Source organism: Papaver somniferum, chromosome 5 (genome assembly GCF_003573695.1).
Source record: "Papaver somniferum cultivar HN1 chromosome 5, ASM357369v1, whole genome shotgun sequence".
NCBI lineage: Eukaryota > Viridiplantae > Streptophyta > Magnoliopsida > Ranunculales > Papaveraceae > Papaver > Papaver somniferum.
Window position 1 is genome coordinate 75,065,949 of NC_039362.1, and position 26,744 is coordinate 75,092,692.

At 36.0% G+C, this 26,744-nt stretch overlaps 3 protein-coding genes across 4 annotated transcripts; 1 reads left to right on the forward strand and 2 right to left on the reverse strand.

Moving 5' to 3' along the window:
* The first annotated feature begins 5,180 nt into the window (after positions 1-5,180).
* On the forward strand, positions 5,181-7,757 carry LOC113281942. Its single transcript, XM_026530857.1, has 9 exons — positions 5,181-5,509; positions 5,601-5,724; positions 5,828-5,919; positions 6,041-6,166; positions 6,268-6,388; positions 6,679-6,763; positions 6,983-7,096; positions 7,202-7,241; positions 7,446-7,757. Exons 1-9 carry the CDS (start codon positions 5,324-5,326, stop codon positions 7,596-7,598), a joined length of 1,041 nt encoding a protein of 346 aa, XP_026386642.1. The 5' UTR covers positions 5,181-5,323; the 3' UTR covers positions 7,599-7,757.
* A 156-nt stretch (positions 7,758-7,913) lies between these two features.
* Positions 7,914-13,996, reverse strand: LOC113281941 (putative phospholipid-transporting ATPase 9). Its single transcript, XM_026530856.1, has 10 exons — positions 12,779-13,996; positions 11,058-12,412; positions 10,806-10,916; positions 10,433-10,709; positions 10,134-10,331; positions 9,699-9,908; positions 9,490-9,615; positions 9,291-9,389; positions 8,990-9,181; positions 7,914-8,866 (listed from the first exon to the last, which is right to left on the reverse strand). The coding sequence occupies exons 1-10, from the start codon at positions 13,169-13,171 to the stop codon at positions 8,264-8,266; spliced, it is 3,564 nt and encodes a 1,187-aa protein (XP_026386641.1). The 5' UTR covers positions 13,172-13,996; the 3' UTR covers positions 7,914-8,263.
* Positions 13,997-19,323: 5,327 nt separating this feature from the next.
* LOC113281943 (G patch domain-containing protein TGH-like) lies at positions 19,324-26,484 on the reverse strand. 2 transcript variants are annotated; one of them, XM_026530858.1, is made up of 15 exons: positions 26,233-26,484; positions 25,950-26,135; positions 24,889-24,992; positions 24,724-24,785; positions 24,540-24,614; positions 24,288-24,445; positions 23,118-23,193; positions 22,932-23,015; positions 22,715-22,792; positions 22,136-22,280; positions 21,369-21,849; positions 20,933-21,211; positions 20,708-20,836; positions 20,318-20,536; positions 19,324-20,226 (listed from the first exon to the last, which is right to left on the reverse strand). In XM_026530858.1, exons 1-15 carry the CDS (start codon positions 26,374-26,376, stop codon positions 19,486-19,488), a joined length of 2,961 nt encoding a protein of 986 aa, XP_026386643.1. In that variant the 5' UTR covers positions 26,377-26,484; the 3' UTR covers positions 19,324-19,485. The 2 variants fall into 2 exon arrangements, with proteins under 2 accessions (XP_026386643.1, XP_026386644.1); XM_026530859.1 differs by lacking the exons at positions 25,950-26,135; positions 26,233-26,484 and having other exon boundaries at positions 24,545-24,614; positions 24,889-24,969.
* Positions 26,485-26,744: the final 260 nt, after the last annotated feature.

Here is a 26,744-nt window from a genome sequence, read left to right on the forward strand (position 1 = left end):
TCCGTACTCCAAGAAGCTTCTAGGTAGATGCATTTAGACCCCCTGTGTGTACCTGCAAAATCACGAACTATAAGACATATGCCACCTGTTTTAAGATCATAATGAAAAGAACCATCAACATTAATTTCATATGTGTCCAAGGGAGGTGGAGACCACTGAATATTATTTCTACACTGTCTTGTAAATTGTGGGGATCAAACTAGGAGGTTTTCTTCTAAGTAGTTCAATTTCTAGCTTGCATCTGTGGATAATTGAATCTGGAGCAATCTTCAAACCCTTGAAAACAGTGTCACATCTTGTTGTCCAAATACACCAGGCAACTATTGCTAACTTACAGACTTCCTCTTGTTGGATCTGATTAGTTAGCAGCTTATCAAACCAACTGCAGAACCATTCAACGATATTGACATATAGATGGATACGAATGCCAAGAACAACAAACCATATTGCTCTAGAGATGTTGCAATGCAGGATAATGTGAGAAGATATCTCTAGGGTTTGAGCACATAGAGGACATCCATAGTCTCCATTGTGAATAACAAATGTCAGCTTGTCTCTTGTTTGGAGGATATCTTTAAGGCATTTCCAGATAAATTGAGCAATTCTTGGCAGCAAAGGAAGTTTCCACAGTTTCTTATAGATTGCTTGCATCCTGTGACCAACTGATTGATCAGTATTTTTCTCTTCAAACATATTTTTATAAGCAGATTTCACAGTAAACATGCCATTTCTTTCAAGTGTCCAGACTATCCTATCTTCATGCTGGGAATGAATAGAAATATTGAGGATTAATCTTGCTACTGGTACTTCAAAAAGAGAGAATATAAGTTCATAATTCCATCCACCAGAAGCTGAGAAGAGTTGGTGAACATAAGTATAATTTTGATAATCAGTAGCACCAGGTTTTGGTATTGGTGGTGTTGGAAAATATGGAATCCATCTGTAGATCCATACTAGAACTTTGTGACCATCTCCTATGCTCCAACAACTGTATTTCTTGATAAAGTGAAGCTCTGAGATGATACTTCTCCAGGACCAAGTAGAGTTTGGATTGTCTTTGATATTAAACACCTTACCATATGGAAAGTATTTATCTTTAAGATATAATGCACATACTGAAGTATTATCTGTACATAATCTCCAAGCAGATTTTGCAAGAAGATCTCTATTGAATAGTTTAAGGTCTCTAAATCCCAGACCCCCTTCTTCTTCTGGTTTACTCATATTTCTCCAGGAGATTGCAGGCTTTCCTTTGTTTGTCTTTTTCTTCCTCCAAAATTTCTGTTAAGTTGAGTATAAACTGTTTATAGTATCATCTGGCAGTTTAAAGCTTATCATATGATGCACATGAAGTGCATTAGTGACATTCTTAACCATGACAGAATTACCAGCTTCAGAAATATTTATATAAATCCATCTTGAGAGTCTTGTTTCCATCTTATCAATGATATTAGAGAAAGGAATTCTCTTGTTTCTACCAATAAAGAATGGTAAACCCAAGTATTTTTCATCTTTAATGTTTAACTTTCTAACTTGAAGGATACCACTGATAACTTGACCACATGAAGGACTTGTGTTCTTACTGAAGTTAACAGCTGATTTGTGAAAATTTATTAGTTGACCAGAACAAGCACTGAAGTCTTCTATTACTTGAAGTAACTTGTTGGTTTGAGAAAGATTTGCCTTACAGAACAGTAGACAATCATCTACAAACAATAAATGATTTATTTTGGGAGAAGATCTTGAAATTATCATTCCTGTAAGTTGCCTGTTTTTTCAAGATGATGCAACTGTCTTGAAAAAGCTTCCATTGCTATGATAAATAAGTAAGGAGAAAATGGATCTCCTTGCCTAATTCCTCTTGTTGGCTTGAATGAAGAAGAAGGAGAACCATTAATCATAATTTTAATGGATGTAGTACTTACACATTGTTGAATGAGATGATAGAACTTTTCACGAAAACCAAAATTTCTTAGAACTTCAGTTAGAAACACCCACTCCAATCTAGAAAAGGCCTTAGACATGTCTATCTTGAGAGCTAAATGGCCAGTTCTACCACCTTTATTCTTCATAGCTTTCACAAGTTCTTGAACTAAACAAATGTTTTCTGACATAAGTCTGCCAGGAACATATGCAGATTGCATTGGAGATATGATAACTTTCACAACTTTGAAGAGGATTACATCTTCAAAACTGTTCAAATATAGGTTTATTGATTTTTGGTAATTGGTTGGATGAACATCTGACATAATTTTTTTTCACATACAATATAATCCATATGAAATAATAGCGTTAGGACCGGTAAAATTCATCAATTTTCCACGATATTAATTTATCGATAAAATAATAATTATTAATTTATGTATTACTTTATTAAAATTTTCTAGCCATCAAACACTACATCAAAAATTTCACCTTTCTGACCAGGGAATATAAGAGTTCTCAACTTATATTATCGGCATCGATCCTATCGTATAGTCTTTTGATAGGTTATGAAGCATGAAAACCAAATCTAGAGAAGATTAATATTTTAATGCGACGAACCTTGTTGTTTCAGCTTGGAAAATAGAAGGGCACTAGAAATGGTAGCTTTCACTAGAAGTGAAGTGAAATGGTAGATAATGAAGGGCACTAGAAAACTGCATGCAAAATTTAACCAAAGGATCAAATTATTGTGATCGAATAATCAAGAGGATATTATTTCATTTTTGACTGACAATGAAATAATAGAGAGGAAAATGATGATGTGGAAGCGGAAGATGAAATTGTAGATATAGAGCCACCTTCACGCGAATAAATTGTCAAAGCTTTGCAGATGTTGGATAGTTTTTTATTGCATCACTAAAGGAAAGCACCAAAAAACTCTACTAATATTAAGAAAAATCCAAGATAATATTCAATTAACATCAACTGCAAAAAAAACAAGTCACGACCGAATCATTCCTTACCAAATTAACATAAATGTGAAACTAATTTTATGCAATTAGAGAGTTGTTATACATCCAAAGGGACCTATAAAAAGTATAATTTTTTTATTAGTTTATAGATTTAGCAAAATACTAATTTAACACGTTGTCCCCGACTTAAAACCGACAAAATTTATTAGTTTATCGCGGATTAATTTATAGGGGTTATATTATACCTTGTTTGATTATGACTCTTGGTTAAAAAATTCATATGTTCTTCTTCCTAAGCTTGTTTAAGCTAGGGTCCTTTCTTGTTTTTGTACATTTGTAGATTCATCTCTACCTAATATAATTCTGTCTCTATTAAAGAGAAAGAGCATGTTTGGCAACCGGAAACAAAAATGTTTCGAAAGTAGTTATCAGAAATCAAAAACCAAACAAAAGAAAAAAAAGACTTCCATTTCTAGAAACCATTCAATATTTTATTTTTCATACTAACTTTTGACTTACAGACTTTACATAAGTTTGAAAAGCTAAATGTATCCAAACACCCTCTTAGCGTCTGTTTGTTTTTTATCAACTCGGTGTCTGAATATGACTCGGCTTGAGTCAAATGTCAGATCGTTAGTTTTTTATTTTGAGTCAAATATTATCCGCAATTTGACTCAGACCTAATCTCTGACTCGGATCCATTTGAGTCAGAGAATAAAATTCCCCTGACACACGTATTTTTGAGTTAGATGAGTAAGATCCGATTCAAAAAATAAACATATCGAGTCAGATCCAGACGAGCCATATGATAGTCAGTTTCAGACGACTCAGAAAAGCCGGGAAAGGTGTTAGTCTTTCTTAATAAGGAAATACCATTAGGTCCTAGGAATAATATATTAGAGAGAGTCTAGTCCATTTGACCCAGTCAAATGTCTGTTTGGTCCTATTTGGTAATATAAATTATAGTTTGGTCCTAAAAATTATTGTTTGGTCCTAGGCTGATGTCATGAATGATGTAAATGTCATTTTGTAGTGGCAGAAATACCCTTTTGGATAAGCAACATATATATAGTCAAAAAGTAAGAGAGAATAGATCATTCTCAGATTTACTTTCTCTCTCATCTTTCCAGATCTAATCTCTCTCTCTTTTTCTTTTTTCTTCTTTTTCCTCCTGTTAATGGCGTCTCCATTTTTTTTCTTCTCTTTTTCTTCCTGCTGCTGTAAAAGATGGTGATGAAGGTGAAAATCGATTTAGATATTTAGATCGGTAGTTGTAGACGATGAATACGATGATGTTGGTACTGTTGAATACGATTTTTTAGGGTTTTTTTTTTCTTTTTTCTGTTGTTGTTTACGATGAAGATGATGAAGATATGTTGTTGTTGTTGCTGTCGACGATGAAGACGATGGTGTTAATCTTGATTTTGATGATGATGAAGAAGATAAAGATCTGCTACTGCTACTGCCGTGGATGATGAAGACGGTGGTGTTTTTGAAGACGAAGATGTTGCTGCTGTTGTTGAAGACGACGAAGATGATGATGCTGCAGTTCATTCCAGAAACGAACTCTGCTTTTATATGGAGTCCATTCCAGAAATGAAGTATGTTTTTATAAGGAGTTAATTTCTGGAATGAAGTCTGTTTTGTTTAGGTTGTTATATGGACTTCATTTCTGGAATGAACTCTGTTTTTTTAGGTTTTTATATGGACTTCATTTCTGGAATGAAGTCTGTTTTTTTAGGTTTTTGTATGGACTTCATTTCTGGAATGAAGTTTGTTTATTTAGGTTTTTATATGGAGTTCATTTTTGGAATGAAGTTTGTTTATTTAGGTTGTTATATGGAGTTCATTTCTGGAATGAACTCTGTTTTTTTAGGTTTTTATATGGACTTCATTTCTGGAATGAAGTCTGTTTTCTTAGGTTTTTGTATGGACTTCATTTCTGGAATGAACTCTGTTTTCTTAGGTTTTTGTATGGACTTCATTTCTGTAATGAAGTCTGTTTTTTTTAGGTTTTTATATGGACTTCACTTCTGGAATGAACTGCTACAAGAAAATAAATAAAAATTAACACGGAAGGGTATTTTTGTCAGTTTAATATTTTTAAATAATTATGGACCAAACAGTAAAGGCGTTTGACCAAATGACCAAATAAACATGGGCCCACCTAAAAAAGGACCAAACGATATTTTCCCCCTTTCTTAACCCGATCGAGCCAGCCCGCAACGTGAACCCAAGGTCAAAGAAACGAGATAAAAAGTGTCAAACATAAATTGTCGATGACGACTACGGCCGTTAGGTATTCCGTGGGTCGTAAATCTCAAAGAGGATTTTGGTGCTATTCTGAAGTCTGAAGTCTGCACTCTCTCTTTTACAGTGAATTCATTCGTTCTTGTGTGGTGAGACTAAAATAGAGTGAAGGAGTAATGGGGGAAAACCAAAACCAACACGAAGATGAACAGAGAATAAAGAGAGTATTAGCTGAATCATATGATTATGATAATGATTCAAGATGGGCAGATTATTGGTCTAACATTCTTATTCCTCCTCAATTGGTTTCTCGTTTGGATGTTATTAATCACTATAAACGCAAGTTCTATCAACGTTATATTGTAAGTATAACCTAACCCCTAACCCCAAAACACCCAAATTTTCTACCTTTTTTCTTCAATATTTTTTTGATTCGTTGATATTGTTAACCAGGACCCTGATCTTGTTGTCGAGGCAATGCCTTCAGTTTCAACTCAGGCATCATCATCATCATCAAGACCACCTGTTCAACCAGTGACAGAACAAGTGCGCCAAAGGGGATCTGGTAGCAGTACAGGTACATTTAACAATTGGGCAAATATGATACTCCTCCTTCCTAGGTCTAGTTTCATGCTTAATTCATTGTTTGATGCTGATAAGAACCCTAAATTGTATTGTAGGGGGGAGTAATAGAACATCAGCAACTCCAACTGCAACCCGATCTTTAAATCGCTGGGATACACAGACATTGCAATTTTCAATGAATACTTGGGTACTATATATTCCTGTCTATGTTTTACAGTAGTAGGTGTTTTAAGTGTTGATAATGTATTTCTCTGTTGGTGGTTGGTTACTTTGTTTATTTATTTTTGAGTAAATGTATTTGCCTGCAGGTACTTATCGTGGCTTTGGTAGCTACTCTTCCTGTTATACCTGAGAGTCTTTCACAAAAGGCGCATAGGTTATCCTTTACGGGTTGTTTAGTTACCTGCATATATACTATATACTCGGTCTATGGGGTAATTCTTACTACACATCATTTATATCTCTTAGGAATGTTGTGCTACTGCTTTTTAAATGTGTTGATCTTCTTAGCCCTTGGAATTTTTTCTGTCTACAGAAACCTAGGGCATGGACTCTGCAGGCTGGTCAAGTGTGGTTTCAGTCAGTAATTCAAACTAAAGATTTTATGACCTTTGTGCACTGCCTCATCTTTATCAGGACCCGTGTGCATTACAAATGTGAGTTTCACTTGACCTCTGATATGATTTTATTTTGAGAATGTGCTGTGGCTCTTTTGGGAATTACGATACGATGTCTTCTTATGTTTGCTGTTTTTAGTATATTTCGGTTGGCTTTTGGCATTGTGCTTTCCATTTTTTGACATGTTCTAAGCCATAATGGTTTCTCTCATTTAATCTAGTTTGTTCCTTAGGTGAATAAGCTTTAAGTTATAAGCTTCACAATATTGGACTAGTATCTTTGTTGATCTATCCTTTTTGCCATCTCCTGATCTTGATCTTTAATGCAGTTGCCTTAATACCTGTGATTTGCCGCTCTCTTGAACTTGTGGCGAAGTTCCTAAGACGCAACTTTGGGCGGTCTATATTTTACAGGTAAAGTAATAACAGGCAGAAACCTGGATTGAATGATTTCGATCCTGTTGTATGTTGTGTGGTAATTAAACTTAATAATCAACATGCTAATTGGTTTAGTTTGACAAGAGAGGGGCATGGTTTTGAAACACATTTACAGTAGCCAGGAGGATCTTTCTTTTTTCTTGTGCTAATGATTTAAAATAAAAAAATTAGAAATGGGTTTGTATTCATTTACAGGAAATACTTGGATGAACCATGCACATGGGTGGAGTCAAACACAAATATCCTCAACATACTGACTTCACAGGCCGAGATTGGACTTGGATTCCTCTTAATTCTTTCACTACTGTCGTCAGTTGTCGTTTTGTTTTCACTTCTTTCTTTTTGTCTAATCTTTTGTTCGTTTCCCTTCTACACAATTAAACACACTTAAAAATTTAAGTTTTGTTGTTGCAGGTGGCAACGCAACATAACTCAATCGTTTGTGTATTGGCAGGTAATTCGTGGCTCTCCTTACTGCCTTTAAACATGACTGCATCCATCTTTTAGGCAATATTAATTGCTCAACAACTTGGAGGGTCATGCAGTTGAGCATGGTCCATCAAAACTTTACTCCAAAAATACTTCACATCTTTTCCCTAGTCGTTCACTGTATTACTATCTACCTATTCAAATTTTCCATTTTATTTGTCTATGGCAGTTATTGAAGCTCATGTATCACACTCCCGTAACCGGTGCCTATCACCAGAATGTATGGGCAAATATTGGTCGTACTTTGAACCCGTTGATAAACCAATATGCCCCTTTCATGGCTTCTCCAATATCTGCTGCTAAGAGATGGTGGTTTAGGTGAAAAGATATACGCAAACAAAGAAGAATAAAGTATTACATAGCGTTGGTTCAAAAGATGATGGGATCTGATTAGAACATATAACTGTTATTGTTGTTCTTATTTCTTTGATGAGCCAATTTTGGCCATGAAATCCTTGTGAAATGGTAACAATTTTTATGGATAATGAAGGATTTACAGGGTCAAATAACAGAAAGAAGGTTAGAATGTTTCATTTGGCTAACTCGAAAAAGATGACCAGAAAATCGAAAACTAATGAGCTAAAACCGAAATGCAAAAGAAAAGAGAAAAAAAAAGATGTTTTGACATTGAGCTATGGCTGTAAGCCTGTAACTTCTACATGTTTTCGTTTTTACTATCAATCTCTGAGTGAAACACTACTGTATTACATTTTAGTTATAATACAAAAATGTACATTGAGAATAATACTACCAAAAAGAAAAACTACAAATGGAAAAAAAATCTATGCCCTCCGACCAACAAAGAATCAAAATTTACAAAAGTTGGGGGCATTTCTCCTTCAGTGTTCGCCAATAAACACTATTTTAAGACATGGAATGAGCAATTCCTTTCTGAAACTGTTGGTGTTATAAGATAAAAATCAAACACTATATTGACTGATCGATTACCTCCAGTGACAAGAATGCTCTTTAAAATAATTCCGAAGACTATCTTTTAACTGATTCTGCGCGTGCTGTGAGACCTACAGTATGTGGACGGATGGATCTTTGCCTAATCATTTGGCAATATTCGGGATCATCTGCTTTCCCTTCTGCTCTTATCCACTGAATCATCTGATGATATCTAGGGAAAAACCGCATTCTCATAGCTGAGAAAGCAAAGTATGGAATGAGTGTTGCCGGTACAACAAAAAGAGTGATAAGCCAGTAAGAAACAGCAGGTGCACAAGCCTCAACAAAAACTTGGTAGGCGGTTGTCGACCATCTTATAGGAAGGGCGCCATACACCAACAAGAATAGATACCACACTACCATACTACCCCAGATAACTATATGTTGTAGAAGTGTGAAATAACTGATTGAGAGCGCCATCTGACAGTTTACAACCCAAACGACACAAGTGTATAAGGTTAGTCCAAGAATATCAGACCCAACTGTCTCGCCACTCTTTCGGAAAGCCTGGTGCTCTAATGCAGTTGAGCAGAAGAAAAAGATTATTGTAGCACTACAGATACCGTTGCACATCCAACCGAGTATCCTGAACCAGCTGAACAGGACATTCTGCACACCTTCTTGGTACAGTAGGGGGAACTGACGCAGGAAAATAAACTCATCATCATAAAAATAAGATGAAAGTGTGTTGTTAATTGGACATAATTGGGATTCCCATATGAGGGGCAAGGGAAGTTCCCATTCAGGGGGGACTGTACGTACCTTGAGGCATAACCTTGCGGAAACGTCTTGGTCAAATATGCCAAGAGCAAGAGCAGGTAATGATGTGAAGAAAACATTATAGAATGACATAAACCAGTCGTTATAGGCAGGTGTGGCAGAGAATGATGCATACACCTCGTAGAACAACAGAGTGACACCGAATGTAACATTCTTGTAAAAGAAGTAGCATACCTGCAACACAGATAGGAAATTACTGTCTAACTATACGAACAAAAACCAGAACCACATCAATCTTAAATGTGCATTATGGGAAGTCTCAAAACAACTGATAAAGACTCACCATTGCTGATATTCTTCTGTAACACCAATGACCATGTACAAGTAGCAGACGCTCCAAAAATCGGAACTGAGCAATTGCAACATCACTTGACATGACTGCCTGAAATGGTCAAGTAATCAACAGAATGAGAGTTCCTGAGCAGTAACACTTGTGATTTCAACAGAAATTTAAACAAATCTGTTTTATGCTTCCTTATTACCTGCATTCCTTCAACTCCGCTAATTCCGACCCCAATATCTGCTTCTTGAAGCATACCCACATCGTTGGCCCCGTCTCCAATTGCTAATGTTGTTTTACCTGTTCCAGCTTTAACCAGACGTGTTACCTACATGGTTGTTTTAATCACCTTTAGTCTAAAGTATACCTTGAACACATTTCTTAACAAAAGCACCAATAATATGAACTCACAAGTGCTTTCTGTTTAGGTGATGAGCGGCAACAAATAACGGATGCACAGCCAACTGCAAGGAATAGAAACTTGTGCTTCAAATTGTCTTCAAGGGCATACGCGAGTGACTTCCCATCAATGATCAACGCAAATGCATCTGAGCTTCCGGCTGAAGAAGTTAACTGTGCCTTCCCTTCATCTATTTGATAAAGTATGCTTGCCCTTGATACCTTTAAGATTGATGAAACAAAGCTAATCAAGTTCATTGCATAATGTAATCTAGTGTTAAATTGACTAAAACTTAGATCCTGATGGACACAGTGATAAAAAAAAAGATGAAACTAAAGTGGCAAATACTACTGTACGTGTCCCCGCGTTCTTTCCTTTCTTAATTTTTATGGTTTGATACGAAAACGTGGACATAGAAGACTAAAAGCAAAGGAATTAATGTTTACATTTGCAATTGCAATTTTGTCCTCCGTTTTCTCAGCTGCCATAACATCAGGTGACTCCAAGGTGATAATAATTTGTTTCATTCCTTGCCTAAGCAAACTGCATGCATACCCAATATTGATGGCAGTCTCCATCTTATCCCCAGTCAAAACCCATATCTTTATTCCAGCCTGTGCGAGTTTGTCTATGCATTCTGGTACCTATATAACACAATTTAAAAAGAAATTCACATTCTAAACCCATAAATTATGCCTAAAAGGTTAATTAACCACAACAAAGCTCTTTAAGATTCATCACCCACCCCAGACTGGAGTTTATCTTCAACAGCAGTGGCACCAAGAAGAATTAAATCTTTCTCCACTTTCTCTGTTGCTTCTTCGATCATTGAATCACGTTCAGTACTCACTGAATTCTTGGCATTGGTAAATTCTTTATTGAACTCCTGGTATTCTTGCTCATGCAATTCACGATATGCAAGTACCAAGGTTCTTAAACCTGCATCAGCGTACACATTGATTTGATGCTTAGTCTGCTCTTCAAATTCTGTCCCATCTTTTGAAAGTCTTTCAAACATGACACTGTTGCAAGAGAAATTATGAAGAGTTACAATTTAGAAACAGTAAACTTATTGGTGTTATGGAAATGAACATAAGAGTCTTATGCAATTTACAAACCTGTCAGCACCTTTACAAAGAAGTAGTGGCTTTCCTTCCTCGTTTCGTACGATGACAGACATTCTCTTTCTCGAGCTATTAAACTCTAATATATTTAGAAGCTCGTAGGACCTTCAAAAAGGAAGGCATTTACATTTTCAGCATCAGCATGCTTGCAAGAACGTGTAATTAAGTATCTTCTTTCAAAAATACAACTAAAGAACTTATGTACTGCACTACTGCTGTTGATAGAGAGAAGTGATAGAAACTGACCTGTCAATTTTAGTGCCAGAGATAGGATCTAATTCATGCAACAAGATGCTTGTTTGACTTCTCCTGTAAAATTCGAAACCAAATTCTCTTGCTGCAATAACAAATGAGGCCTCGTCTGGTGACTCAGCTTCATATGATATCTTTCCTGACTCTTCATTTACATCAGGTATTGCTGTATGACAGATAGCCAATAAGCGAAGAAATTTCTGAATGATAGCCGAGTTAGGTTCATTGACCCAATTCCCATTCATAATTCTGTTGTCCTGGAAATTAAATCCTTTAATCAATGGTCTAGCATCTTCGTGATTTGGAATATGATTCCCACCATTTACAGCTTCCTGAGCCTGCACTGGCCCATTTTTCCTAGCCATAACCCTTTCAACCTCGGTAACTCCACGTCCATATGGTATCCCACCCACTGAGAACTTCAAAAATTCCATAGAGTTGCATGTAAGTGTTCCCGTCTTATCGGAGAGTATAGTGTTAACTTGGCCAAGTTCCTCGTTTAAATTTGAAGTACGAGCACGCGCAGGCTTGTCAGTTTCTTCATAGTACATTTGCTGATCTTGGTTAATAAATTGACTCTGCAGAATTTTGACGAGTTCTATGGTTACATACAAGGAGATAGGGATTAGGTAGCTGTACAACATAATTGCTGTAAGAAAATGCAATATTGCTGCAACGGCTGATCTTTTGGGATCAAAGTAAACTGCAGAGTTGTCCGGTTTGAGATACCATCTTCTGATCCTGCCACTTTCTAAGTCCTTCCCAGTTTCTATACCAAAAAGAATTGACCCGACTAGTGATATCACAAACAGAGCGAAAAACATCAAGTAGATTATGAGATCCATTTTCTTCTCCACTCTGCTTCTCTTTGATGGCGGGTCCATCGAATTTTGAATTACTTTTGTATCATGCCCAGTAAAGATAACAGCACCATAGATGTAGTCCGTATTACGAAGTTTAGAATCCCTAAGCAGAAGCTGTTGAGGAGTAAGAGAGTAAGGTCGCTCTTCAAGATCCATAGTGCCAACAAAAGAGTACAAGTTTGCATTTGGGTCTTCACATTTAATGCAGGCTTTGAAATTTCGGAAGCTAGGATCCTCCAGTAAGCCTGAGGTTATTTCCAATGCTTGCTTCAGTTTTAAATTAGTCTCTCCATCAAGGTTCATGGTCTCAACATAGCAGATTGCTTCGTCATAACTTGAAGAAAGTAAGAGAAGATCAGCTGGAAAGAAGTTATCTTTCTCCACTTTTACTATATCTCCAACTCTCAGATTCTTCCATTCGGTATCATAAAAAACACCATCTTCACCACCGAACACTTTTACCTTACGACTATTCACCTCAATATCCTGAAAACATTACACATCATACTAATTGTGAATTGCGCTAGCGACGAACATACACGTATATTCATGTCAAAAACTTCAATATGATGAAGAGTTTGAGTAGTCTCGTGCAACCAAAACTCAAGGTAAGGTTCTATAATGGAATTCTCTTTTAGAATTAGGACCAGGGGAGTGTGATCAAATACGTTATTCAAGTTGTGTCCCAGAAACGATGATACAAGTAGCTAAAAAACAGATGAAACAAATGGAGGACTAGACTAACTATATGTTATCCTTATTTTGCAGTTCTTGCATCATTCAGGTTATAACATAAGCGACAAAAAAAGGTAAGTGTTGACAAATTGGTTAGGAACAGGATAAACAACATACCTGTTCTCTCCTCCTCCAATCTTCGGCAGCTTCTTTAAGCATGGTTGCACCAATCATGACAATAAGCGGTAGAATTGCGCTACCAGCGGAGTAAGCAGCAAGAGGTGTGAAGGCCATAATGCCAATAATCAAGAAGTATACATTGACAAGTCTAGTAAATTGCTCAAACAAAAACTTCGGAAAAAAAGTTGCAACATCATATTTTGTAGTTCTAACGTAATTATTCCCATAATTAAGAATTAAAGCTTCTGGATTATCTGGATCATTACAGTAGACAACTCTTGAAAACCCCGGTCCACCAACTTGTGATTGATCATCGTTCTTCACTAATGGTCTTCGACATGCTAGAAATGGTCTGAAATGCAGCTTCTTCCTTCTACCACCATGACTCATTTCTCTCTTCAAAACACTAACACTACTGAAATCAAATAAATTTCCTTTCAAGAATTGAAACCCATTATAAAATTCATCCAAATCCCTGAAAAGATCAAAAAAAATGACAGAAGGGAGACAACCCAGAGATAAGGTTTTCCCCCGATTAAAGAAAACCCTAATCAAAACAACTTCTCAATTTGAAGTAATAAGAACAAACAGATTAAGACAAACCACTACGTATCAAAAGTTCCAACCTTTCTTTTATTTTATTTTCTTAAATCAATTCAATTCCTCTGTATAAACTGAAAAAAAAAAATCTCCGCCAAAATTACTATTCATATACAAAACTCTTGAAATTCCCAAGAATTAACAATCTTGATATAAACAAGAAAACCCAGAAGGAAAAGAAGAAGAAATTACTCTGGGTTGTTGTTTTTTTCTCTGTTGATGAAATTGACAATGAAAAAAATTGATGTTTAATTCTTTCACCCTACAATAACTAGGGTTTTGATTCTTCTTATTAACTCGACACATTCTCTCAATACTCTTCTGGATGAACAACAAGGCTTTTCCAAAAACTCAGTCAAAAAAAAAAAAAATCGGAATGTATCTAGGAAAGGTCAATGATGGATTTTTTGTTTTATAACAATCTTGGAATGTAATAACGAATCACGCGGGATTTTTAAACTTGAGAGTAACAGATTTTTTTTTTCCATTAATCTGACTTATAACTAGTGTATGCGTGTGTATAATTGAAGCCCCTGTCACTCATTAACAGAGACCTGTAGAAAATGAAGGAAAAAAAAATAAACAGCTAATTTATTTTTTATTTCTCTGATAATATTAATGGAAAATGGTCGTAGAATTTTAGGTTTGCAAGGTAGCAACATGTTTGGTCGATTGCAGGGGAATATGTCAGATTGCTGTCAAGTGTTAAACGATTTTCAACTAACATTACCTACCTGAATACTAATACTAGTAGTTTGTTGACTTTGATTTTCCAAAATTGTGAATATTTTTTTGAGTTTTTTTAATTTATTTCTCACCGTATTATTCAATGTATCATTTCTTGATTCGGTAATAATTCTAACAAGAAGTAGTCAGTCTGGCCTTACTGAGTTAGAACATTAACTTGGGAATTTCCTGATTAGGAGGGAGGGACCTAACTTTGATGATGGTGAGATATATTATGATGGTAAATGGGCCGCAAGAGATGTAGAGGAATAATGCCTGGAATGTTCAATAATATGCGGATTAGTGTCAGGATTCTCTTCCGCAGCTGGAATGGAATTTTCCAACTCTGTATAACAAAATAAAAGACAAACAGGAGCATTTATTCATTTGGAAGGTCCGTGTATAACACGGTCAATAACATGTATTTCAGAGTTTTCAGCAATCAGCATTACTGCTAAAATCTGTCTTTCTTCTGGGTAATTTTCTTTCGTTTCAGATTATGACTTTCTGAACCCAGACACAAGTAGTTTATGAACCAAAACACAAGTAGTTGACGTCCACTTTTGGCCTTGACTGGCGGACTGACCGACGGGCTGACCGACTGTTTGTGTTATAGTGGTGGTCCAGCTTTGGGTGTCAAAAGAAAAGAAAGAAAAAAGGATCATTGTGATATGCCCACATAGATAGATTAGACAAATTCCTACAATTCAATACAAGTAAAGCAATTTTGAAGGAGACATGGACATTATTCATTAACATGGGAAGAGTACACTTTTGTATATGCTAAAGGCTGAAAGGTAAGAGGTCTAAATACACCATAAATGGGTTAGTTCAGTTGTTACTTAGCTCATTCTTCACTTGTTACAAACACATATAAGCGTTGCACTCAAGGTATAAAGGATGTAATACGTATGTGCTGTCGTCGAAACTGGTACTGCCTCTTGGTGTTGGTTTAAACTCTAAAGATCTAGATAAACTACGCCAAAATAAAGCTACCTAACCTATTTACTCACTACATTAGACAGGGATATGCATCTTAAATTAATGCAGTAGTAGTGCTGATGATATAAACATGATTGGTTTAACGACTATTATTGAAATGTAGGAATTACCAATAGGTACTAATATAGTAGTCTTACACCATGTTTGTTTACTCCTGACTCATCTGAGTCGTCTGGATCTGAATCATCTGGATCTGAGTGAAATCACCTGACTCATCTGGATCTGAGTCGATATGTTTGTTTTGACTCAGATCTGACTCATCTGACTCGGAAATAAGTGAGTCAGTGGTTTGGTCCCATGAGTCAGGGGTATTTTGTTACCTGACTCAAATGAGTCCGAGTCAGGGGTTATGTCTGAGTCAGAGGTCGAGTCAGATCTGACTCAAAATGGAAAATAAACGGTATGACTGCTGACTCTGTCCGAGTCAGGGGTTGACTCAGATTCAGACGCCGAGTCAGCTGCAAACAAACAAGTTAGTGGCAGGTCCACCCACTAAAGCCCGGTAACCAGAGGTCCATAATTAAAACAAAAAAAGAAAATGGACCCAATTTTTTAAGCCTAGGTCCTGTACACGTGCGGAACACATGAAACACATTATTATAATTCCCAAAACACCCTCGAGTATATAAAACACAATAATGTGATTCATTTATGTAAAACACTAAAATAATCAAAACCCTCTTTTCATTTTCCTTTAAACCTTTTCTTTCAGAAACATCTCCTCCTCCTTCTCGAGGGTTTTCCTTCCCAGTTCTCAGATTTTCTCTTTAATGGCGGCCCGTTAAACATTGTGATTCCAGATATAAGTTGTTTCTACACTAAACAAGTCTCTCGATCTTCACTGCTGCTTTTCTTTCTACTAGTGCTTCCAATTAATCGCTCTGTCTTGGTAAGTCAACACTTCAGTTTAGTAATCTTTGCTTGAATGTACAATTTTTACATAATCACTTGAATTATCTTGATCTTAAATTGTTTGGTGATTTTTTCGATCTGTACACATATATGGTCCTTTTTGATGTTTGATTTTTCGATCTCCATGCTTTATTAGTTTATTTTCATGAAAATAAGTCAGATCTAGATGGATCCTCACATTTTTTGTTTATTTCGTTATGAGATTTGCCTATACTAGTTTCTTTTTGTTAGTTTTAGATTTTTTTCACTTTGTTTTTCTTTATGAACCATCAATATATATATGATGTACTGGTAGTTTTTGATCAAAATAGTTCAGATCATGCTTGTTTGTTGTTACAAATTGTTTGGATCAGCAGTACATATATGGAATACTGATAAAAATTGCTTTAATTTTGTTGTATTTATAATTTTTTTTGCTTGATCTAGAAGTACATATATGCAATACTGAGATATAACTGTTTTGATTTTGTTGTATTTGTAGATTTATAATTTTTTTTTGACATGCAGTTGATTTTAACTTATGAATCATAGGTACATATATGGAATACTGAAAAGAACTTCCTTAATTTGATTATCTTTTTGTTTTTCGCTTCAAAACCACGCTTGTTTGTAGATTCAGATGTTATTATCCACAAGTACATATGTCAGATACTGATATGAAGTGCTCTTTGTTGTGTTTGATTCATAGTTTTGTCACCTTTTTAGTCTTATCCTTCAGTAAGTATGTTAAATACGGTAATATGTCTTTCGATTCTCTTATTTTTCATAGATCTGTCACCTATTCTTGTCATGCAGTTGATTTGTAATTCAAGAATCTTTAGTACATATGTCACATAGTGATAGTAAGTGCTTTTTGTTGTGTTTGATTCAGTACGTGTGTGAAATACTGAAATAGATTCTAGTTTTGTTGATGTGTTTTACGCGGTACGTATTCATATACAGGTTTGTACTCGCCATTTTGCAGGTACAACCATGGTTTAATTTCTCTCCTTTTGGTATTGCTTCTTTTTCTCCCGCTGATGTACCTATGAAATCCATGAAAAGTAGATTACTGTGTAGAATAGGCTTTCATTGGTGTTTCCTTTTGCCGTGTGTTGTTTTTGCTGCTCAAAACCACCGTTACTCCATTGGTACTGCCTTTATAGTTCAGACATCAAATGATTCAAATTCTTGGTAGTGCTGAATGATCTGATAAAACTAATGTAGTGATCAAATTTTGGTGCTTTTAGGCAATTTAGATCTTCCTTTATAGTTCGTTATTATTAACCCATATTATTTAACTTCTCTGTAAGATATCATCATGTTGGTTAACTTGCAACTTTCGTTTCTTGGACATCAGGAAAATCCATATATGATCTTGTTTCTCCATAAAAATGACGTCTTTCTTCCTTCAAGAAAGTGATAAAATGACGTCTATTTGATATTTATTTGGTACCGTACCTATATACTGTATATGGTTTGTCCACACGTTTATTCGGATTACCAGCAAAGAGCCAGCCGAAGAGGTACATTTTTGGAGTTGAAGCCTGTGCATACATGTTTAATACGAAAGCTAGCAAGCTCTTGCTACCTTGCTTGGCATCACATTACATCCATGGATGATGGATATGGGAAAAAATTACTAAGCATACAAACTACAGTGTTTGGACCGGAAAGTTAAGTTCGTTGTTGGAACAGATGTGTACTTTTCTAAGTAACACTCAAGGTTGGGGTTCCTTCATTGATCCACCGAATTGCAATCCTGTGCTTGCTTAGAACCATTTTTATTTTAGATGTTAAATTAATGTCTCATGCGTTTCAGGTTCGGCTCTTCTTAGATTTGATTAAGCTACTGCTGATAAAAAATTTCTCATTATGTGGTAACAATCGACAGGTAAAATCATTGATAACCTCCCATGGTAATTTGAATTTAATTACACCCCTTTTAAATTCTTTATGGCTATGATTGAGGAAAACTATTAATGTTAGCTTCGGGGTAAAGCGCAGCTTATGCTGTAAATGTCTTCTCATTGTTGATACTAATGTTTTTTTTTTCTTTTTCTTAATGTATTAACTGTTTTGTATTAGATACTTTGGATTAATGGAAGGGGCATCAAGAATGCCAATTATGTGCTTCCAGTTTAGTTTTTTGGTTGTCAATTAACTGTAAGAAACTAGCAAAAACAAAAAACATAGTTGCACGACTTATTTCAGCAGAAGTAATATAGTTTTTCAGTTATATTATGACTGGATTTCTATGAGATTGCTGCTTTTGTTGACCAGACTTCGATGTATTTCTGTAGGATTTATTGGTGGAGACCGCAACAGAGCAGGATGGCTCAGTCAGTAATATCACCGTGCAGCCCACAGTTTTTCAGGTTCATTAAATTCTGGATTTATTGGTGGAGACCATTTGTCGTGCATTATGAGTTTTATTTGCATTGGTTTGTATGGTTCCTCAAATTAGACTCTGTATGTTTGGGTATAAGTTATGGCCCCTATGATGAACGTTTTAATTTTTGTGTGTCTGCAGGCATTGACACTAGCAGTACGTAAAGCGAGTCAATCTATATGCAGTTAAGAAGAAAACGATAATAGAAGATCCTTGCTTTGCCCCCAGAAGCATGGCAATACAGTCGAAGAAAAATTATAATCATCACAATGTATGTGATGTAATACGTTTTCTAATTTATTTATCATTGATTCTTACAGATTTGTACTCTATCTGGAAGCAGTGCAGCAAATATGTACTCGAGTTTGTAAGCATTCAGATATATAATCGGATTTGTAAGCAGTACGACAGATATGTACTCAGATTTCTAAGCAGTGCGACAGATATGTACTCAAATTTGTAAGCAGTGTAGCAAATATGTACTCGAATTTTTAAGCAGTGTACCAGATATGTACTCAAATTTGTAAGCAGTGTAGACACACACGTTTGGTAGTAATGGGCATTATGGACATTTCCATGTTTTAATTAATTTTGAACCTCCGGATAAAAAAGAAATCCGGTTGGACCCTACTATAAATAACTATATGGCCTAGGACCAAACAAGAAATTTTCCTATTGAAATATCTCATACTAATCATAGACTACTAACTACAGATATTAACTAACAAAAAATAATTATAAATAATGTTGCTGACCTGAACATGATTTAGTAAGCACCAACCAGCTCCATCAATCTGAGTATCACTTTTACTGGATTTGTCTCGGAACAGACACACATATGAAGACCTTAATGAAGGATGCCGGACACTCTAGAGAATCCTTTTTTCATTGCCAAATAATAGCCAAAAACACCCTAATGTAACAGCAGAAATTTTAGAAAACAATAATTCAAAACTGTTTTTAATTGCAGTCCCTTGCTTTTCAGAATACAATGGCAATTCTGTTGCAACTCTCCATAAAAGCACCTATTTGTAATAATTTCACAAGATTACATAACAATTAAAACCAAAATGTATTTACAACTATGACTAGTTTATATCTTCCTACTCCTTTTCCTGTCTTCGGAGTACTCATCCCTCCCAGAGCCACGGCGAGAAGATTTATGTTTTCTACTACTACTGCTCTTTCTATGAGAAGAGCTTCTCTTTTCTGATTTCCTCGATCGTTTTCGGTATTCACGATCACCTGAATCAGAATCTGACATACTGCGATGTCTTCTTGAACGTTTTCTTCTACTCGTTTCATCTTCGTCTGATGAAGCTGAACTACTACTGTAATTCCTGTGATGTCTTGAGCCTCTTTTACTTTTTTCACCCTCTGGTGATTTCCCACTTCGATCTCGTGTGGAGAGGATTTTAGACTTTTCGAAATCTCCAGGGCTGATGTGCTTGAGCTCATTACCTTCAGAGGATCCTCCTTGACTGACCTCTGGACGGACTGACTTACTTTTTGGAGCTTCCTGATCTCTGATAGGCTTACTGAAAGTTATTTGGGGTGTTGAAGGCTTCTCATCGACTGCAGCAAGTTTAACATCAATGCTGCTTATGCTATTGGTACCCTTCTGAGAGGCCAAGTTGCTGACCTTATTTACCGTGGTTACAGCTGGTTCTTGGGGAACCTCCAGCCCTAGCTCCTTACCTAAAGACTCAAGAAAATCTCCTGCTATCAACCGATTCAGAGTCGTGTTAGCTACTTCTGTCTTCTTTTCAATATTTTCCACCTGGTTGATAGTAGAACCCTCCCCCTCATCATCCGAATCATCAGAAAAAATACCCTGCGAAACAAGCAAATATTACAACCTGTGACTAAAAACAATTTAGGGAGCGGAAACAAACTATGGACTAGTGGGCACGCCACAAATATACCTTGTACAGGTCTACGGGCCTTTCAACATAAGCAGGCTTTAAGTCGGCAGCAGTTTCCTCAACATTCAATTGTTCAGTAATTAATGGTTCTTTGGACTGGGATACGGATAATGAGCCTGTAGTAGCAATAGCTGTCTCTTCAGATTTCGTGGGTTTCATGACGTCTGATGTAAAGATGAGAGAATCTATTCGGCTCTTCGTTCTTGGCAATGGTGGTGGCTAAAACCAAAAACAGCAACGCATATCAGTACGAAACATCTACTAGACAAGCACACTCATGATACAAAAAAGCATGGACCTACTAATTGATAAATGATATATAGAACGATTTCCTACTAGAAATAAAAGTGACTTCCAAAGAGACGATCGTTAAGTGACAGTATATGTTACCTTTCCAATGTATGGATCTGTAATTTCAAAACGTTTACAGAGAAGAGATGAAGGCCGCCACTGATACTCTTCACGTTTAGGGTACAACTTTTGCCTCATCTCTTCTTCAGCTTGAGAAATTTTCGCATCCTACACATTGTTATACCCATTTAGTAAAAACATGACTCCACAGATTACATGACTTTCAAATCAATAGGAATAACTTTCATATGGGCTAATACTGACCTCCACTCCGGCCGAGGTAAATTGTGTATTTAAAGATGCCCAAAACTGTTGACTAGAAAAAGCATCAGCTGACTTGCTTGGACCTGCTTTCTGAATTACTTCAGCTGCAGCTTCAAAGTCTAACTTCTCACGAGCACGATCAGCTTCCGACATTTTACTACTTCCACCAGACTCTGTTGTGCGGAGCCCTCCATGATACTTCTCCTTAAGAAATCGCTCAAACCTCTTTTGCTTTTCTGGGTCTACATTGAAAGGCTTTGCAGCTTCAGGAAGCTCACTCTTTACAATCACAGGAAAAATTGGAGTGGTCAGTCCATAATATGGGACCAAAACTCAACGTGAATAATCTGTGAAACCACATGCTGAAGAGTTGCAAGTTAAAAACAATATGAATTGGAGGAAATGGAGATAAATGAGCATAAATAAAACTACTCACGATAGATCCAGGCTTCATAAATGTATCTGAAAGATTGAACTGAAGCTGAACCGCATCTGCAACAACAGATGAGCTAGAATCCTGAGAGCTTCTTTCCAACGGTCTTTCACCTAGAATTCTACCACGGCCCTCAGCTGTCATCTTCTCCACGTTTGACTTGATATCCACAGGTTGCTTAGTCTCATCGTGACGCTTTTGTTGCTCCTCCCACAGCTTTCTTGCATAATAATCATGGCCTTTTCCTCCATCAAGGAAAGCAAACATATGGTTTTGCTTATTCTTCTCCTTGGAGAGATCCTCAAATAATCTCCCACAGCGAGCAACTAATGTCGCAAATCCCTCAATCAACACTCTAAGATTGTTTTCCTCTGGAGGAGGAACCTCAGGAGGAGGAGGTCCAGAATGCTTGTTTCCAATCTCTAGAGGAGCCAGAAATTTGTGATAGGGCTTAAAACCATCTGGAATAACTGGAGGACTATACCTGTAAAATGCAAACCATTGATAAGTAAACATCAACCATAAACACAATGGAACTTTTACCAACATCAGCTTTCAGATAAACAGTCAGACTTGACTCAACCTAATTGAGTGGTCAAAAAACATTTATAATGAGTTTCATACATGAAACTTTAAAAACAGAACTCTGGGCAACACAAGAAAACGAGCCACGTATATTTCTAGATAATTGAAATTAATTTTCATATATGCACGTGATGAAGCTTCACAGTGCAGATGATAGCACACTAAACTTAATTCAAGTTAATTACCTTTCCGACTGGTAATCAGAAGTTGATGCAGATTTAAAACCAGCCAGAACACCTTGCTCAGTTTTGCCAGGCTTTTTCTTATCTTCCAACATCAACACCGAAGGCTCTTCAATTTCTTGAACATGTGTCGCTTGAAAGTTATAACCTAACAAGAAGCAGACTTAGGGTGGGAAATTCTCCATAAAAAATGCAATAATGTAGAGTGTTAATTATTTTTGATCTATGAAACAATAAAAGTAATAGCTGCTAAAACAATCCACAGAAGCAAAGATTAGTAAATGCTACTCTCTATTCCAACGTGTAACCACCAATACAGTGTTCTAACATGTAACCACCAATACAGAAATTTTCTGACACATCAGTCACGTAATGTTGACACACTGCAATTAGTTAAATATGTGCTTCTTTACGCAGTAGAAATGCCAATTTTATAGCTTGAACAGGCAGGAGTAATTTTCTTAATGATTGCAGTGACTGCTATACTCCTGTGATACTAAATCACTTGTTATAAGAAAAGAAGCAGTGTATTTATTACTACAAACGCAGAAGAGTTTGTAACAGCGAACAGTTAGCACTTACCAGAGCCATAGACATCCTCATCTTCATCATCGAGTTCTTCAAGAGCTCCAATACCAAAACCAGGAGCAACTTTTCCTGCTGATGAGTTTATGAACATGTTAAATGAATAAGTCAATATCCAAAGAAAACAAAAATAATAACTGTCTGAGGAAGTTCTTTGAAGCAATATAATATTACAAATATTAACCAGTGAGGACAAAATGATATGGGATCTTACACTTCGCTAAGAAGTGCTCTTTCATTGAGCTACCTCCTTTGTTTCCGGGTTCTTGGTTTCCATATACACGTAACCTTTTCTGCTCTGCAAAATCAAGCCAACCATCAGCACACAGAAACTCCAGGCAGAGAAAATAAAATACTACATACCAGGTATTTTTAGGACTTGATAAACAAATTGAATTACCTCTGAACTCAGGAGCATGTTTGAAAGGATCAAAACCTAAGCCATACATATCCTGCTTTGGATTTAGTACAAAAACCTGCGAAGAAGAAAAGGATTGGAATAAGTTTTCACCCAAATATTAAAATCTACAGAAACTCAAAGCTACATTAAAAACTGATCAAATACTACAAAAGTCTGGGCCAATAATTTTCAAATATCTGCAAAAATAAAGTACTATGAGAAGGAAAACATAAGAAGCAGGTAGATACAATGCATAGGTAAGACAATATTAACACTACTGGAGCAATCAAAAACAAGAAAGCCTGGTGTTATAACGAAAGAAGCCTACTTAAATGATATATGGCATTACCAAGGCGACAAGTTACCAATATATAAGAAATGAAAACAGCAAATATAATTTAAGAAAATTCACTTTGTAAGCTTGATTTACTCTAGAATCAGCAGAGAATTGAATGTGATGATCAAAGCTAAGTTAAAGTTTGATTTAACCTTTGTTTGGGTTTCCACGTGTGATTGAGTTTCTAGTTTAGTGATTGGATGCTACATTTAGGTTGAACTTGTTGATCATAACAAAAAAACAATATACAGTCTATTATTTGTTTACGTAAGATATATAAATCTATAAAACAGAAATTAAGTATAGGGTACTGACCTCCATTAGTGCAGTTTAAATAGTCTAATTTGTGTAAATGAACAAGTCAATTGTTAGTCAAATATTCAAATGCTGAAGTGGACGATTAAGTTAACCCTCAAAATTTTGGAATTTTCAATAATCTGTCATTGTGTGAAACTGAACTTTAAGTAGTGGTTAAAATGTTTTCACTCCTGTCGAACATATCAATTCAAAAAATGCCTTTCACCAAACTTTGTAAGGATGTATGCTTATTTATTTGTATCTGTAGGGGCCAACTCCAACAACCCAGTGTCTTTCTTAGTTGTTATGTTTTATAAAGTGCTGGGTCAGCCATGTCTGTGACCAAACAATGGATACCAGAAGTTGTCCTAAAGACCCTTGAAGTATGTGCCAAGATCCTAAAGAATATAGTATTTACTCAAATGAAAATAAAAAAACTGGTGTATATTGGGTTCAAGCCAAGCAATTAAAGGAGTCTAAAACATACATATGATAAGACAAAAGAAATGACAAGAGAAGGATGTAATGCTACTCACGGGGGTGCTATGAGAAGTAAACACATCATTCTCAGAGGAAGGTTCCGTAACACCTTCTGATTCAACCTTATCAGAGTCAAACTGATCCTGAGAAAGTTTTGCATCAGCATTACCAGAAGAGAAGGCTAGTAATGCTTTTCTAGCTTCTCTTCGTGCATCTGCAAAAATTAGAAATATTCATAAACAAAGTAATGAGGACCAATAAATTCCTGTGATTGCAATGATCATTTAATTTGGTTAGTGAAAGCATACCATACAGTGAATTTGGACGCGAATCCTTGATAGAACGACCATGTCGCCATCCCATCTTCTGAAGTAGCTTTACACCTACACCAAAAGAGATAAAGAAAGAAAGAAAAAAAAATGTTAGGCTTATATTCAAGTTCAACTATTTAATAGCACTAGAAATCCTTATAGTAGGTAAACAGAATCTAACCAATAGAACTTGAAACTGGAAGAATAATCTCGTCAGGGACAAGTCCAGGAATAGCTGATGGTCTGCATTACATAACCCAAGATTAGTTCAAGTAAACATTATGCACGAAGCTATAAACTGCCATACGCCACAACAACAACTAAACTCAATAGCCTTGAGAAAAACCTGTTCTCTTGTTCTTTCTCAGCTTGTCTTCGAGCAATTTCAGCAGCAGTAGATCCAAATGTATCAAATTGCATAGATGTTTCCAGTGACAGGTTTTTCATTTCCTAAAAATCGATAAACAACACAATGAGAATATAAATATGATAACAAAATGTATCAAATTGGTATCCGATACATAACAAAAGGACATAAACAACGATGAGTATCTAAATAATAAATAATCATATACAGTCGAAAGAACACAACGTACACCTTGAGATGGGTAAAGTCAATAGTACAAAGGACATAAACATTCAACTTGTATCAAGCACATAACCTGATCAGAAACATCTGTATCTAAACCCACATCGAGTTCGTGGTATTTATAGTATCCTAAAATACGTATTACTATTAAACGAATATATCACAAAGGTTTTGTTACCATTTTGATGAATGGCTACTTAAATAATGTAAGAAGTCAACACACTTGTCTAAAAAGCAAAACTCATGCAAAATCTTAATTGACAGATTACAGTACAGAAGTAACCTCTGATAGTACTGCAATCATTAGTGTCTAATTCTCGCAATAAGATGAAGCTCTTAGTCTAGCTTAGATTTGGATATGCAGAAACAAGATGGAATTTCAACCGTGTATAAGATTTGCAAAGTTCCGAAAGGTTACATTTACTGAAATACTGTGTCCATAACACTGTCTCCAGACACCCCATTCTGGTGCAACTTAGTCACTACAACAAGGCCAGTTCTAAGTGGTGGCATATTATTGAGTTGGATAGCTTTTTTCACTGCCCGGTTATCCATTTTATTAAAGATCGATAAACAAAGCAATGAGGGTTCGACATATTCATAAAAAAAATAAAATTACAGTGATTCGATACATAACCAAAATATATGACGACTGAAGATTATACAAATGAAGATTATCAAACTAACAAGTATTAAATTACATACGCTGAAAAAGAACATAATGTGAAAATGGCAGAGTCATAAAAGGTCAACAAAAAGAACTACTAAACCCTAATCAAGTTGTATTAGCAATTATGAATTGGAACAACAATACTTACTTCTTTCTCATCATCGTCAAGGAAATTAGATATATCCTGTTGTTTAACTTCAGCTCTTTTCTTCCTAGATGATGTAAATGTTTGAGGTACCCATCCTTCTTTAGAACCAACAGTATTAAAATACCCAGCTGAATAACCTCCTGTGAATGCTCCATGAAATCTCCTTCTTCCTTCTTCATCTCTAACCTAAAGTAAATATTCACATTCAAAAATCAAAATCAAAAACCAATCAACATCGTAATTTCATAAATAATACAGAGAGAGAGAGGGATTAAGATTATACCTCTTGTTTCCAAGGGACAACGGCACGTAACTGACCAGCAGCTTCAGCTACAGATTTTTTCTTCCTACTTGTTACATCTTCTTCTCTTTGGATCAGTGTTCCGTAGAAGACGAAATCTTCTTCATCTGATTCCACCGTCTTCATGGATGAACGAATGAAAAAATTCACACAGAATCAGGGATTCGAAGGAGAGAAAGGAAAAACAAAAATCCCCACCTATTCTTTCTTTTGCTTTGTTTTGTTTCGGAGGGTTATTAAATCGGTATGTGCTAACCGCGAATACTCCTCGAATAACACCTACAGAGATTTAAAACAATCTACCGGTTCATTATTAGTAGGAAGCCAATTTATAAAGGCCTCTCTTCACTGATAAGGGCACCAACCTCAGGCCCCTTCTTGTAGAAACATGGTGCATTGGTATTAGCAGTGGTTCGTTCATATCTGATATTAACTGGTTCTCACAAAGCTGCTTTTTCTTGTGTTAATTTGTACTGTTCGACTCGAAAGCCACT

Bases quoted from the DNA above. Each gene is read 5' to 3' on its own strand.
- LOC113281942 (XM_026530857.1), top strand. From the start codon at position 5,324: ATGGGGGAAAACCAAAACCAACACGAAGATGAACAGAGAATAAAGAGA. The intron at 6,389-6,678 runs GTGAGTTTCACT...TCTTTAATGCAG, and splicing joins GACCCGTGTGCATTACAAAT to TTGCCTTAATACCTGTGATT. The intron at 7,097-7,201 runs GTCAGTTGTCGT...TTGTTGTTGCAG, and splicing joins TTAATTCTTTCACTACTGTC to GTGGCAACGCAACATAACTC.
- LOC113281941 (XM_026530856.1), bottom strand. From the start codon at position 13,171: ATGAGTCATGGTGGTAGAAGGAAGAAGCTGCATTTCAGACCATTTCTA. The intron at 10,710-10,805 runs GTTTGTAAATTG...CTCTTGCAACAG, and splicing joins CTTTGTAAAGGTGCTGACAG to TGTCATGTTTGAAAGACTTT. The intron at 9,616-9,698 runs GTGAGTTCATAT...ACAACCATGTAG, and splicing joins CACCTAAACAGAAAGCACTT to GTAACACGTCTGGTTAAAGC.
- LOC113281943 (XM_026530858.1), bottom strand. From the start codon at position 26,376: ATGAAGACGGTGGAATCAGATGAAGAAGATTTCGTCTTCTACGGAACA. The intron at 24,993-25,949 runs GTAAGTATTGTT...ATCGATTTTTAG, and splicing joins TTGACGATGATGAGAAAGAA to GAAATGAAAAACCTGTCACT. The intron at 22,793-22,931 runs GTAAGATCCCAT...TAAACTCATCAG, and splicing joins AGAGCACTTCTTAGCGAAGT to CAGGAAAAGTTGCTCCTGGT.